The 15,028-nt window shown below is 36.1% G+C and overlaps 3 protein-coding genes, 1 non-coding gene and 1 pseudogene across 5 annotated transcripts in view; 3 read left to right on the top strand and 2 right to left on the bottom strand.

The window, feature by feature from the left end:
- Positions 1-656: 656 nt before the first annotated feature.
- On the top strand, positions 657-728 carry TRNAC-GCA (transfer RNA cysteine (anticodon GCA)). Its single transcript has one exon. It is a non-coding gene; the product is annotated as a tRNA-Cys (tRNA).
- Positions 729-874: 146 nt separating this feature from the next.
- LOC111782199 (auxin transporter-like protein 1) lies at positions 875-3,570 on the bottom strand. The gene is made up of 8 exons (XM_023663024.2): positions 2,858-3,570; positions 2,591-2,776; positions 2,368-2,480; positions 2,105-2,288; positions 1,939-2,036; positions 1,657-1,864; positions 1,310-1,567; positions 875-1,236 (listed from the first exon to the last, which is right to left on the bottom strand). The coding sequence occupies exons 1-8, from the start codon at positions 3,038-3,040 to the stop codon at positions 1,018-1,020; spliced, it is 1,449 nt and encodes a 482-aa protein (XP_023518792.2). The 5' UTR covers positions 3,041-3,570; the 3' UTR covers positions 875-1,017.
- A 2,616-nt stretch (positions 3,571-6,186) lies between these two features.
- Positions 6,187-8,467, bottom strand: LOC111782209 (syntaxin-31). Its single transcript, XM_023663036.2, has 6 exons — positions 8,115-8,467; positions 7,683-7,933; positions 7,450-7,589; positions 7,331-7,369; positions 6,591-6,788; positions 6,187-6,519 (listed from the first exon to the last, which is right to left on the bottom strand). The coding sequence occupies exons 1-6, from the start codon at positions 8,338-8,340 to the stop codon at positions 6,363-6,365; spliced, it is 1,011 nt and encodes a 336-aa protein (XP_023518804.2). The 5' UTR covers positions 8,341-8,467; the 3' UTR covers positions 6,187-6,362.
- A 152-nt stretch (positions 8,468-8,619) lies between these two features.
- The window catches only part of LOC111801958 (large ribosomal subunit protein uL10-like), a 72,450-nt pseudogene continuing 66,041 nt past the window's right edge, over positions 8,620-15,028 (top strand). The window contains exons 1-5 of the transcript XR_015411507.1: positions 8,620-9,084; positions 9,185-9,253; positions 9,746-9,844; positions 9,924-10,316; positions 10,412-10,529. The product of XR_015411507.1 is annotated as a large ribosomal subunit protein uL10-like (transcript). The remainder of the gene's footprint in view (positions 9,085-9,184; positions 9,254-9,745; positions 9,845-9,923; positions 10,317-10,411; positions 10,530-15,028) is intronic.
- LOC111782218 (aquaporin PIP1-2) lies at positions 12,532-13,862 on the top strand. Its single transcript, XM_023663047.2, has 3 exons — positions 12,532-13,239; positions 13,389-13,529; positions 13,608-13,862. The coding sequence occupies exons 1-3, from the start codon at positions 12,595-12,597 to the stop codon at positions 13,698-13,700; spliced, it is 879 nt and encodes a 292-aa protein (XP_023518815.1). The 5' UTR covers positions 12,532-12,594; the 3' UTR covers positions 13,701-13,862.

A 15,028-nucleotide genomic window follows, 5' to 3' on the forward strand; every position in this document is an offset into this window, starting at 1 on the left:
AGTGTTGGATGAAAGTCGTCCGCCGTAAAATGATCATGAGTTTATAATCAAACAATATTATCTCATTCGTATGACAATTTTTTGGAAGCACAAAACAAAGTTATGAGAGCTTATGTAAATATTCTACCAATGTAAAGAGTCGTGTTTATCTAATTAAATTTCTTTATGATTAGGTGACACGAGGTCTGAAGCAGACGTGTGTAAGCTGAGAAACTTGGAGGTTTCCGAGCACATCAACATCAATATTATCAACAATGGGTATGTCTGACCTTTCTCTTTCCCTCCTGCCACACCTGCACTGCACGTGCGTGCTCTCTCTCTCTTGTTCCTATTATAATATCCCTCTTTTTATTTTTCTTTTTTAATTCTTGCTTTCTAATTTGTGTTTAAATAACATAAGGATAATTAGAAAGGGGATTATGTTTGATTTATTTTCTACTATCGTTTTGAATTGATCATCTAAACTTGCATGGCCATCGAGTTCGACATGTCGTACTTGTTGTTGGGCTTCAATCTTCTTGAAGGGGGACTTTAAGGACTTAAGTATTGGGCCCCAAAGCCCAATCAAATTGCCGTACGTTTTAATTTTTAAATAAATAAAATGGAAATTCGTAATATTTTAATTTCATTAAATATATCAACCAACGAACAACAACGGGTCCATAGCTCAGTGGTAGAGCATTTGACTGCAGATCAAGAGGTCACCGGTTCGAACCCGGTTGGGCCCTTTTCAACCTTTTTTTTTTTCTTTTTTCCTTCCCTAAGTTTCTTGTCCTGTATGTTTAGTCCAAGTAATTTTTGTTTGTCTATATTTAATTTTCAAATTAGTATTTGTATTACAAATATTTATGTATTACACAAATATGTATATATATATATATATATATATATATATATATATATAGAGTTTGTTTATATTGATGACGCAAACTTACATTCACAAGGACTGAAGAAGATAATAATAACAAAAGATTATGGTGTAAGAAAAAAGCAGCAAAGAAACAAGTATGGAATTGATCAGCCATGAGCCGCCGCGGACGACGGCGCTTTGGAATGGCACTGGTAGCACTTGGCGAAGAGTCCGAATGTGTCAACTTGTTTGATGAAATTGGCCATACTGGCCCACCCGCCGAACCCGAATCCGACGACCAGAACCCACGTGACTATGCACGCGTTCACCACAAACATCGCCGTCCAGCTCCTCCCCAACACCGCCGGAGGTTTCTCCGATGCATTCTACAACAGGAAAAAGAAACCCATTTGACCAATTTGGATTAAAATCAAGTTCAAAGTAGATTGAGTTTTTTACCTGCCGGGCAGAAGCGGATCGATAAGTGAGGATATGAGCCAAAGCAGGGATGATATAAACAGTGAAGCTAACGAGAAGGGCTCCGACGGCGGAGTTTATAGGGCCAAAGAATGGGAATATAATCGCCAAAAACCATATGGGTATCACCACCGGCAGCCGAACAAGCGCCCTTAAACATAAGCTCTTCGTGTCGTGCATTCCTATCACTTTCTCCCACACGAAGTACAGCGGCGTACAAGCAAACCCAAATGTTATGAACTGCCATCAAAAATCAAATGTTTCCCCTGTTACCAAATCAATTGGAGCAGAGTCTTAAAAGTCCATTAGTATTCTCTAAATTAGTTAACCTGGTGAATGAGCATGAGAATAACGCCAGCGTCCCTCCACGGGGAGCGAGGGAGGAGTGAAAAGGCATTGGAATGGGTGAGAAGTTGGTCGCCAAAAGCCCAGTAGACGGCGGTGGCGGAAGGCAGGGTGAGCGTAAAGACATACAGAGTGGCCACTAAGTATATATACTTGAACTTCTGAGGCTTCCACATCGCGTGCATAATTTCTCTGCAAAAACAAACTCCAATTTCAAGCACAGGAATTAAGATCATACGGCAATGATCATGACAAGGCGTATGTACACTGTGACGGCATGGCCACCGAATGTGTAAAGAATGTTGGTGGCGCCGGTGAAATACAGAACCAGCTCAGTGGGAGCTGAATGCTTGACACCCTCGACCTACAACAAAACGACATGTTACCGAGGGGTTGATAGATAGGGATTGGTTGGTTTGATGTCGGAATTACCTGACCGTGAAGGAGCGCAGCCAGAGTCAAATACCAGGCGGTGTAGGTGGTCATTCCAAGGCCAAGGAACGACCAGATTCTGTAGTTGTGGAATGAGGGTATGAACACAGTGGTGGCACAGCAAGCTCCAAATATGTAAGTCCATGTCCTCTTGTCTAATTTGTCATTTATGTAATATATATTACTGCAACAAAACCCCATATTTCATTGTCCAAATGTTTTCAAAGAAGGAGGAGGAAAAGAAGAAAAGAAACCACAAGGACCTTGCACAAGCAATGAGCTGAATGACAGAGCCGAAGAGGAGGAAAGTACAGTTAAAAGCCAATCCAATTGCTTTCCACCACGGCCCGAGAAGACCATCTAGAACTTCAAACCACTGTCAAAACACCAGACATTTGATAAAATAATCAACAATTTTGTTAAGAAAAACAGAGACCAGACTTACAAACTCTGTTTTTTTTTTTTTTTTTTTTTTTTTTTTTTAACCTGAATGACGTGGTTTTTGAAGCTAATGTTCTCCTTCTCCTTCCTCCCTCTGTACTCGACATACAAAATACTGATCAAATAAGCCGTCCAGCTCCCGAGAAATCCGTAAAAAATTTGCAAAATGATCCCCGAAAGCATCCCCAGTTGAGAGAAAGAGTAGGGCAGAGTCAACAGAACTTGAGCCACCTGCAAAAGAAAATGCTGAGAATGACTAAATCTTGTGATTTTCTATGGAACTTGAAAGGTTAAGGCCATGTAATACGGTACCTGATTGGAGGCACAGCTGAACCAAGCATCATAGACAGAGCCACCATGCCACAGAAAGCTCTTGAATCCGACCAAAGATTCATCTCCTTCCTCCCTCTGTTCTTCTCTGTATTCTTCTTGTTCCGTCGTCTGATTGAAGCTCGGAACGATGGCTTCCTCTGTACTCTGTTTGGCAGGCGCCATTATTCCCTCAAAGGAACAAAACCCAGAAACCGAAAACGAAAGATTCAAAGTGGGTTCAGTTGGGTTGTGGGTTTAAACTTGTGAAGAGGGGCATTTGAGAGGCGGGGTGGCTCGTAATTCGAAAGGAACCCGCAAGCAGCGATGGGGGATTTGAGGTAAGATTTAGAGGTTTGCTTGAGAAGATAGGTTAGGGAGAATTTTAGGAAATGGGAAGGTTTGGCAGTGCTTTAAAGCTTAAAACTCTGTGGTTGAGCTACTTTCTTGGTTGTTACCCACTGGAATGAAATGAAAACTGAATTTTGGGAGTTTCAAGAAAGTAGAAGAAGGAACGAAATGTAAGAAGAAAACCCAAAAACAAAAAAGAACCTCATCTCGGGTTCGTTGGATTGTGTGATTTTCGTTGGAGTTGGAGAGTTTGCAGAGAACAGAGGAAAGCAGAGGAAAACAGAGGAGAGTCCTTTACGCAGAGCAACCCCAACCCCATTCATTCAAAACTTCGTGCCTTGGTATGAATAATATATAAAATTCAGGAAAGCAATTCCTTTTTCTTACCCCCAACATCCGGATTAAAAAATTAGAAGTTCGAATCAATCAAGTACTCGAAAAAAAAAAAAAATTAAATTAAATTCGAAAACTTCAAAGAGTGAACTATTATTTAAAGTCTCAAAAAAAATCCCCGTGGTAAATATAGGTTGGATTTAGGAAGTAAAATTCACTCGAAGTCGATGAAATGAAATTGTTTGGGTAGGTAAACATTCTTTTCAACGTCGTAAATATTTTTTTTAGTTTCGAAGTTTAAAGTAGGTATTCAACGATTTTTCATTTAAAGAAGATATGCTTAAGTTCAATAATTAAGCTAATTTAATTTTAAGGACTCATGATACTCATAATTTAAACCTAAATCTCAATAAATTAAGATATATATACGGATCGAAATTGAATCTTTTTAAATTTTTATTGGATAATCGAACAAAAAAAAATGATTAAGGAAAGGGATTATGGATTAAAATGGAAGTAATGTTGTTAGTTAGATGAGTGATTTGGAAGTGGGCACATTTTATTTTAGACACTGACTTCTATTTGGAATCTTGTTTAACAAAATTAGGCACAATTCCATCATCAATTTATAATAAAGTGTGAATACCAAGATTAAATTATAATATTTCACTTTACAATTTGTGGTTCTTATAGAATTCGATCTTCTTTTTTGCAATATCGATCCTTTTAAATCAACAAAAACGATAGCAATTTTTAAAATTTTTTATTAATTACATAAATATTCGATAATCATAATTTTGTTCCAAAAACATTCTCTATAGTTTAAAAAAGTAAAGAAGATTTGAAAATTGATGAGCCTTTCCCCTTCATATTCCTTTAAACGTCTTATCAAATAATCAATGCCTCACGTAATATAATAATTCAAAGTTTAAAAAAAAAAAAGAAGGAATTTTGTTAGATGGGACTCTCGTGATAATCTAATTTAATTATTTCTTTCGCACCCTCTTAGAATTCTATATATATATTTTCGATTTGAGATTATAAAAAATTAAAAAATAAACGATATTTGAGATTAGCGAGAATAACGATGATTTTGGTACAGTTAAAAAAGGAGTTCAAAATAATGATGATGATGTTCATCATTTTCTTCCATGCTTTACATAAATCATCATGCAATTTCCCATATTTTAATATTACTATCATATTATTCTCACAATTTCATTCCCCCCTTTGTTTTAATTAATAATTTAATTATCATCATATAAATTAATTCATGTTTAACTTCTTTCACACTTCCCCATATATAAATATTTTTAATTATTTATTGCTCTAAGTGGGTCAACATTAAACAATAAAAAATAAACTCTTTAATAAGATGAGAGGTAATTGGTGACGGTTAAAAAATGTAAAAAATTGTCACACCAACATATTTTTAAATTTACCTAAAATAATTATTTATGTATATATTTTAATTATATTTGAAACTTGGATTATTACCATCGACGATATATCACTATAGTTCTAAATTAAACGGTTACATTTAAGTATCTTAGTTCTTCTAAATAAATCCTCGTGAAGCCCTAATTTTTGTGTTAGTGTTAACTCGAAAGAATCCTTCCATATAACCTCTTTTTATATATATATAGATAATATTAGGAACTTATTAACGTGCTCTAAAACAAATCCTTAAGAGAATATGGAAAAGAAAGGTCCCAAAATTTTGTAACTCTACTTTGAATCTTATCCGATGAAGCTAATATCACATTAATTTATTCCATTATTATGAGGTTAACACGGGTATTAAAAAAGAGAAATATGACGTGAAGATTTTTTTTTTTTTTTTTTGGAGACATTGTATGTGAATTCATTTTTCAATGCTAGCTATCGAGTCATTTATTGATTATTTTTAAATACTCATTCTTTTACAAGATTTTCAATTTCATGGTGAGACATGAAGACGATTTGGAATGATAATTAATGTCTGATATCCACGAAGTTAATTGATAGCTACTTATTAGGTATCATTTTATACCAACCATAGGTAAAAGTGGTAATCTATCAAAGATCGCTTGCTTTTAGAAAATATTAACGACGCGTCACGAATCATCATAACAAGATTAATCGAAATTAAAATAAAGCATAGGTTAGTCAAACACGCTAGCTGGAAAGGGTTTGCTTCTATATATTTTTTGTATGGTATGGGACAATAAGGGCAGCTTTACCATTAATCATATCATTATTAAACAAAGATCCAACCTTAATCATATATTAAACAAAGATAGATCCAACATTTAATGCAGCCATAAAAGCAAAAGTAAATTATTCTCCTCTTCTCCTCCTTTTAATTGCTCTTTTTAAGATAATTAGTGGGAGATCGAATCGTCAACTTTTAAAATGATAATTAGTGTCTTACCTCTCTATCAAAAACAAAAAATAGCCCTACCGAGACGAAGACTAACTTTTCTTTATTTGAACAATCATTAAGGCGAAGGTCGGGAACTCAAGGATAAGTGATAAAAAAACAAATTAGAAAAAGGCATCTATATATATATATATAAACTGGTATGATTCTCAAGCTATGAAGCATAGAGCAAGGAGAATTAAATTATTATGATTTAGATTCTGATATGTGCACAAACAAATCCAAGTCCAAACTCCCGCAATACAGTATATTATATATGCTTACTTTTGTAAAAGATATATAACAAGATGCTGCGTTCGTGTACACCCAAACTTAACAGAACCTCTAAGCAAAGGAATATCATTGAATCTACAGGATAGACATGGAGAAAAGTGGGCAAAAAATTTAGAAGTTGGCTGATGTTTATGCCAAGAAAATAAAGAGCATCAAGAAAATTATTAGAATAACAAATATTTTGATAAGAAGCCATCTGTTTGATGATATCTGGTTAAGATGCCTAAAGAGAGAGGTTCGAGCACCTTCTACATTCGCCATTGATTCATCCATGTTGTCATCAATCCTGAATTAAGTGATGAACCAATAATCAAACTTAATTCAGAGGGCGGAGGCTAATCAATTAGGACATAATACCTGATAGCAAGTTCTCCTTGATGTGCTACCATTGTGGCAAGATGTGTAAAAATTCCACCCAGTTCTGAGATGGTGGATTCCACATTGTGGAGAGCACCTGCCCGACTTTGTAAATAGTTTTCCTGCCTAGGAACCACCTGCTGTAACATTGACATCTCCATTTGCTGTGATGGGGTGACCTCCACAGCTAGCCTTCGTCTGACTTAACAAGACACAATATAAATAGTTATGAACAAGCACATTATTCTACTGCACTGCATCTACTAACCAACAGGATAAAAAACATTTAAAAAAAAAAAAGAGTTTTCTTAACTATAACCGCCCAAGTCCACCGCTAATAAATATTATCCTTTTTGAGCCTTCAAGATTTTAAAACGCGTCCACCAGGAGAGGTTTCCACACTCTTATAAGGAATGTTTCGTTCTCCTTTGCAACCGATGTGGGATCTCACAATCCACCTCCCTTGGAGACCCAACGTTCTCTCTGGCACATTGCTTGGTGTCTAGCTATGATACTATTTGTAACGACTCAAGCCCACCGCTAACAGATATTGTCTGCTTTGATTTGTTACGTATCGTTGCCAGCCTCACGGTTTTTAAAACACGTCTGTTAGGAAGAGGTTTCCACACCCTGATAAAGAATGCTTCGTTCCCCTCTCCAACAGACGTGGGATCTCACAATAAGCAACCAGATATACATCAAACAAGAACACAGGGCATGGTAAGTAGCATCAAACAAACCTCAATTGACCCCCAGCTTGACCTCCATTTGATGACAACCTGACAATAAGATAAAGCATAAGTAACAAAGTTGAAAGGGGGAAATTGTCCTATCATCATGTCACACAATGAATACTCACAAGGATGATTGATCACTTTCAGATGTATTACTTAACCAAGGTGGAGGTTGAGTTACAGTTTTAGCTTGATTTTGAAAAGGACTTTCTCTGGTTGCATTTGCAGAGAATATTTGTCTCCGGCTCTCATTGGCCTTGATATTCTGTAGAAAAACTATAACTACACCATGGATTGAAATAATTTGGAAGCTAGCCGACTAATTTGAGTATGTAAAGAATGTATTGTTCACACAGACCTCTGTTCTTGCAGTTAACACATCTTGAAGTTGTTTTGTAGCTCCCATAAGTTTACTCTTAAGGTCATCACAGACAGCGGTTGAATGAACCACTCTGTCCTCAGAATAATTCCCCTCTGCTATCTCCATCGTTTGGATGGCTTGCAAATCTGAGATAGCTACATTCAATGATGTAATATCATTCTTAATCAAAGCAGTCATTTCCTGGATTTCCCTGATTGGATCATCAAACATCGACGATCTTTTTGCTACTGCAGAGTTCAGAAGGACAAAAAGTGCCCTAGTTATCATTCTTAATATGTGTTTGTAATTGCTAAATTATAAACAAACAAACAAACAAACAGAAAATCAACCCAGATACCATCCAAACAGAACTGGAAAAGATACACGAAGCAAAAGAGGGTAAATTAAAGCCATATCTTTAATGCATACACTGAGCAAGCCTCGCGATCTTCTGAGAGGCTTCTTGGATACCCCAGCCGATAAGAGATGCCTTCCTGCTGAATTCAGACCGTGCAAAGCCCGGTGATCCGGAGAGTACTGACGCCGATGGTTCATTTTGAACTGGATGGACGTCGGCTGTGACTCCGGCAATCTTCCTCAACGTATCCGACAGCGACCGAAACTCCGACGTCCGATCACGATATATGGAAACCATTTGCCGTTGCCGGTACTACTGAAAACTCAAGGCATTGGATTGAAATTGATGTTCGTTGGTTAGTTAGACGCACCTGTCGAAACACACCTTGATGATCGCTGGCCAACGACGACGATGGGTGAATCTAATGGGCTTGGGCCGATTCGTCATTACATTGGGCTATTCTTCTTGGGCCTATCTTATTGGGCTCTTAAAGCGTATGGCCCATATTGGACATTGACCGTTGGATCTAGGTTTATACGAAATCCGAATTTTCAAAATACATAATATAAAACCGAACCGGCGCCCATTGTCATCTTCCACCAGTCTGTTAAGCTCCCCAGGAGTTGTCCAAAACCCTAAATTAACTGAGGTTAAAGAGACGGCATAGCTTCCGCTGTCCGCCTTGACAGAACCCTCGGCTTCGTCTTGGCCCTCGGTTTTGCTTTGTTCTTTATTCCATTAACCTTTTTTTGTTTTATCTTAGAATTCTTTCAGAAACACAATTCAATGGTGAAATTTACCAAGACTGAAAAAAAGGTCGCATACGACGCCAAGCTCTGCCAGCTTCTCGATGATTACAGTCAGGTCTTGATTGTGGCCGCTGACAATGTCGGATCAAACCAGCTCCAGAACATTAGGAAGGGTCTCCGTGGTGATTCTATTGTGCTCATGGGATAAAACACCATGATGAAGCGTTCTGTGAGGATTCACTCTGAGAAGACTGGAAACAAGGCTTACCTCAGTCTTCTTCCCCTTCTTGTGGTAAGTAAAATTCTGGGTTTTGTATTTTGATTCCAATTTCCATTTTTCTGTTGTCATATTGAAGTGTTTGACATGGTACGTTGGTAATTGATTGTATTAGGGAAATGTTGGGTTGATCTTCACAAAGGGTGATTTGAAGGAAGTCAGTGAAGAGGTGGCCAAATACAAGGTGTGCAGACTACTACTTGCTGTTCTTTTCGGTGTTTACATTGGATAGATACTCTCTTAGTGTTCCATATAGATAATACTTCAATGGGATAACCACATTAAGTTTGAGATTCTAAGCGGCATTTCTCTTTAACGCTGAATGATTAATTATTATTTTGAATCTTTCACATCATGCATTTATTCAATCATTTTGTTTTTGTTAATTTGCTTCAAATTCAACACATTCTATCCTTGAAGTTACTGTTTTGGTTTTGTATTGTCAATTAGATTGTTATTGTAGAATATGTCATCGTTAATGATTTTGAAAATTCTGTCTCGTCACTTGAGTGTTTGGGCGGGCATTGATTTGATTGAGATCATGTACTATCCATTCTCTTCTTGTAATTTTTTCAAAATTTTCCATGAATTGGGTAGGGTGCATCTTTCTTCCTAGTATTAGATGTTTAGTCTGTGATATATCATTGAAGTTCAAGTGATTTTGTAAATTATGTAGGTTGGAGCGCCTGCTCGTGTTGGTTTGGTTGCTCCCATTGATGTCATTGTTCCACCAGGCAACACAGGGCTTGATCCATCACAGACGTCCTTCTTCCAGGTTTGTAAATTTGATTACAAAGTAACCCACCAGTTTCCATGAATGATATCTGAGTTTTTTTTAATTCTTCGCCATACAGGTTCTTAACATTCCTACCTAGATTAACAAGGGTACTGTTGAAATTATCACTACCGTGGAGCTTATTAAGAAGGGTGAGAAGGTTGGATCGTCTGAGGCTGCTCTCCTTGCCAAGCTAGGAATTAGGCCATTCTCATATGGTCTGGTCGTTCTATCTGCTTATGACAATTGTTCAGTCTTCAGCCCTGAGGTGCTTGATCTAACCGAGGACGATCTCCTCGAGAAGTTTGCCTTGGGTGTTTCCATGGTTACATCCTTGTCATTGGCCGTTTCATACCCAACTCTGGCTGCTGCACCACACATGCTCATCAATGCATACAAAAATCTTCTTGCTGTTGCAGTTGCCACCGACTACTCGTTCCCACAAGCCGAGAAAGTTAAGGAGTATCTCGAGGTACTGTCTCACATCTTTACAAAGTTCATGCCTTTCTTTGAATCTATCTTGTTTGCTTTAGCTGCTGTTGGTGATACCTAGCTGCTGTTGTACAGGATCCAAGTAAGTTTGCGGCGGCTGTGGCCGTTTATGCTGTTGCTGATTCTAGCTCTGCCACGGCAGCTGCTGCAGCAGTGGAAGAGAAGAAGGAAGAGCCAGCAGAAGAGTCTGATGATGACATGGGTTTCAGCTTGTTCAATTAATATGTTTACTAAATTTAAGATTTCATAATGTTTTTGAGAATTTTAAGAATTTTGTTCTTATGTGACAAAAACAACTCCTTAGCAATGGTGTTATTTTTCATATCATTCAAAGGACTTGTGAAGCGGAAGTTTATCTGCTGCATGCATACACGCACAGTGACAAGCGGCGCCGGCCGTGCATGCAACCAAAGCTTGAATAGATTTATTTCATTATTCATTGTTTCACAGCCTCAACAGACCCCTCCGAAACATGTTCATGCTAAAATGCGCATTTGTTAAAAAATAAAAGTGTACATATACTTTGTATATTTTTTTAAAAAATAGTAAATTTCAAATTTTTGTAAATATATTTTTTATAATTTAAATTTCATGCTTTTTAGTTAATACAATTTTTTAAAAGTTCTAAAATTTATTAAAATTAAATATTAAAAGAAACTTTATAATATATACAAAAATAGGAAAATACCAAAATTTGAAAATAAATTAAGTACCAATAGGAATCCAATAAATTGAATATTTGTTTTTTTTTGTTTTTTTTTGTTTTTTTTAATGTTTTGGGATGGGTCGGGCTGACATGAACCCAACCCTTATAATTCAGGTTGAGTCGGGTTGAATTTTGCATTCTCAAGTTGAGTGTACACCCTTAGTTTCTCCATGTATTTTTATTATTAATTTTTGTAAAGCCCTCGAGACAATTTCATGTTCGAAAAAACAAGTTACAAAAACCACCTTTGAGACCAAGTTCCAAGGTCCTAAAATTAATTAAATTCAGGGCTCCCAAATAGACAAATACATAAAACAATTAAAAAAAAAAAACCCAAAACAATGGTTAGGCCTGAAACCAAAATAATTATTTTTTGGCTTCTTATCGAGCCACCCAAAATATTATAATAAACATTATTGACAAAAAAAAAAAAAAAAAAAAACAAACAAACAAAAATGTCGGAATAAAGAGTCGTTGGGACAAATTTTAAAAAGTCACAAATGTTGGTGCAACTTGCAATTTAATGAAAATTCCACTGTTTCAACCTCATACTATATAGTTAAATTTTTTTAACTTTTAAAGTAAAAAAAAAATTAACCAGAAATTGTCGGACATTAAATATTCGAATAATTTAATCCCAACTACTTTAATGAAGCAGAAAGAATTTGAAGAAAATATTTAAAAAGATTAGGGTATGTAAGCAATAAATAATAATCTAATTTTTTAAATAAAAAAAAATGAAATTGTGGAAAAAGAAGTGGTTGGGACCCAGGGTCCCACCATCATGTGATTGCCAGGTAATATTATTTTAATGAAATAAATGGCCGAAAAAAAAAAAGGCGGTTGCAAGCGTAAAAAAGTATTGTTGTCGTATAGCTGAATTTCGAATCTTATCTCCAAACTATATTTTAATTTTGTTTTTAATTATATTAATTAACCTTATCCAATCATTCACTAATCCCTAACAACCATTTCTTTTTTTAATTCAATAATTATTTCCTTTTTCCAACTCCAAATTTTTATTTAAATTTATTTAATAATTTAAACAATTACAATATATTTTTTCCTTTATTTTTACGTTTATTGAGTTTTAAGTGAAAGCTTGGAGATAGGGATAAAATAGTAAACGTATCTATTATTAATATATTAAATTGATTTTTGGTTAAATGCATTATTGATAAGAGTTGTCAAATCATACGGAGATTAGAGGGCACAGTTGTCTATAATAATTTAAAAAAGAATCCCAATGGTGCATAACACATGTGTATATTCTGACAGGTGGCTGTAGCTCTGTCACCTCATCCACCCCAAATTACGGGTTTTTTCCCCAAATTTAATTTCAACCATGACACGCTGTCACGATATGTTTTTCTATCTCAGCCCGTATAACTTATTTGCGACGAAATTATGGGAAATTGAATTTTTGCTTCAAGTTTTATATTAATTAAATTCGATAAATCGTTAGAAAATTAATATATATATATATATATATATATATAACCCTCACCAATGGCTGGATCGTAGCACAGAGATCTAAGAAGAAGTGAAAATAATGGAGGGAAAGGAAGAAGATGTACGATTGGGAGCCAACAAGTTCAACGAGAGGCAGCCCATTGGAACGGCGGCGCAGAGCCAAGACGATGGCAAAGACTACAAGGAGCCACCGCCGGCGCCGTTATTCGAGCCGGGGGAGCTGACCTCATGGTCGTTTTACAGAGCTGGAATCGCGGAGTTCTTCGCGACTTTCCTCTTCCTTTACATAACCGTTTTGACGGTCATGGGCGTGGTTCGGTCCAATGAAGCCAACGGCAACACGTGTAAGACCGTTGGAATTCAGGGCATTGCTTGGGCTTTTGGTGGTATGATTTTTGCGTTGGTTTACTGCACCGCTGGGATCTCCGGTGGCCACATCAACCCGGCGGTGACTTTTGGGCTGTTTCTGGCGAGGAAGCTGTCGTTGACCAGGGCCATTTTCTATATGGTGATGCAGTGCCTTGGCGCCATCTGCGGCGCGGGTGTTGTGAAGGGGTTCCAACCCAAGCCGTACGACAGGCTCGGCGGTGGAGCTAACGTGGTCAGCAAGGGATACACTAAAGGAGACGGCCTCGGCGCTGAGATCGTCGGTACCTTTATCCTTGTTTACACCGTCTTCTCCGCCACTGACGCCAAACGTAGCGCTAGAGACTCGCATGTTCCAGTAAGTAAAAATTATTGGATAATGAAAGTCCCACGTTTACTAACTTAAGTAATTATCATGAATTTATAAACAATATCATATGATCGTAGAATCGTGCTTAAAAACAACAGAATATTTATTATAAGAACTAAAGGAAATGTTTTGAACAGATTTTGGCACCGCTACCAATTGGGTTCGCAGTGTTCTTAGTTCACTTGGCTACCATTCCGATCACCGGCACCGGCATCAACCCTGCTCGGAGTTTGGGAGCTGCCATCATCTACAACAACGAGAAAGCCTGGGATGACCACGTGGGTGTTTTAATCATAATGTTAATGTTAATGTTAATGTTGGGTTATTTAAACCGTATTTGATTTTGTGTTTTGCAGTGGATTTTCTGGGTTGGACCGTTCATTGGAGCAGGATTGGCAGCTTTGTACCACCAGGTGGTGATCAGAGCCATACCCTTCAAGTCCAAGTGAAGATTTTCAGATTATGGTTAAATAATAATGCCTTTGTTCATCATCAATCAATTGTCGAAATCCCCATTTAATTTTATGCCTACCTCTTTATGATCTATGTTTTCGTATGAAATCAAGTGTGAATTTAATGGATTAAGTGTTCAAGATTTGTGATAATAAAAACTCTTCTCTAAATAAAATTAATATAAATTATATTATATTTAGGCCAAATTAATAAAAAATAAAAAATAATACATAATTTTTCAAAACTTTTAATAATACACTTAAAAAATCAAGGCCCAACCAGCTAATGCCATGTGGAGTGATTGTCCCAATAGCTTTACAAGTGTATGGCCAACCATCAGCTGGCGGCTGCAGCCCAACGGATGATTCATTGTCATTCCATTTTTCCCACAACCTCCTTCAAAAATTATATTTATTTGGTCATATTTTCTTTTCATTCCACTTTTAATTTAAAATACATATATTTTTAATAAGAGGTCATTAAAAAAAAAAAAAAAAACTAAATAAATAATAACAATAATTTTCTCGATAAATTTCCAAAATTTTTAGATTGAATATTAATAGATGTTAAAAAATTTATACTATTTATTTTTAATAATTTAACCTTAATATATTAAATAGATTGTGTGAGGTCGATAACATAAGTTATCATCGGCCAACCCATCGTTTTTTAATTAATTGTACATTAATTAATTTAGATTAATTATCTATTTACTCTCGACTAATAATGAATATTTATTTTCTTTTAACCAATACTTCATTTTTTGATTTTTTTCTTTTTCAAACGTCTCATTTATCATTTATTTGAATTGCAATATTGATTATATATTATAACATAAATTTAGTTTTATAAAACAAAAAAGTCAAAAGAATTCGGTAGAATTGGGGCAATAATTGTCTATAAATGTATGCTTTTAAATATTTGCTATTTATTTAAAAAAAACAATATTATCCAATTAAAACCCTTAAAGTAAACAATAATACATCAAATTTCCAAAATTCTCAGTCTATATTCGTATCCAATTAAATTCCAGCCACAGATTCATCTCGAAACTTCCAACTCGGTCCCAACTGGTGAAATTCCATAATTACCCCCAGTAAACACTCGAAACTACAATCATAACCTTATGATTACATGAGACATTAGTTCACCGTCTGGCCGCATTATTCCACATATTCCACTCTACCACTCCCTTGTGGCTATTATTTTGCCACGTGTCACACTTATCTGCCAAACCGACCGCCCTTCTCTGTCATTTTGCACCGTTCTCCAGAAAACCCCAGAGAAATGATTGGTCGGTTGTGATTATTATTTTAAAATAATT

This window comes from Cucurbita pepo, chromosome 1 (genome assembly GCF_057944985.1).
Source record: "Cucurbita pepo subsp. pepo isolate OVF chromosome 1, ASM5794498v1, whole genome shotgun sequence".
NCBI classification, from domain to species: domain Eukaryota; kingdom Viridiplantae; phylum Streptophyta; class Magnoliopsida; order Cucurbitales; family Cucurbitaceae; genus Cucurbita; species Cucurbita pepo.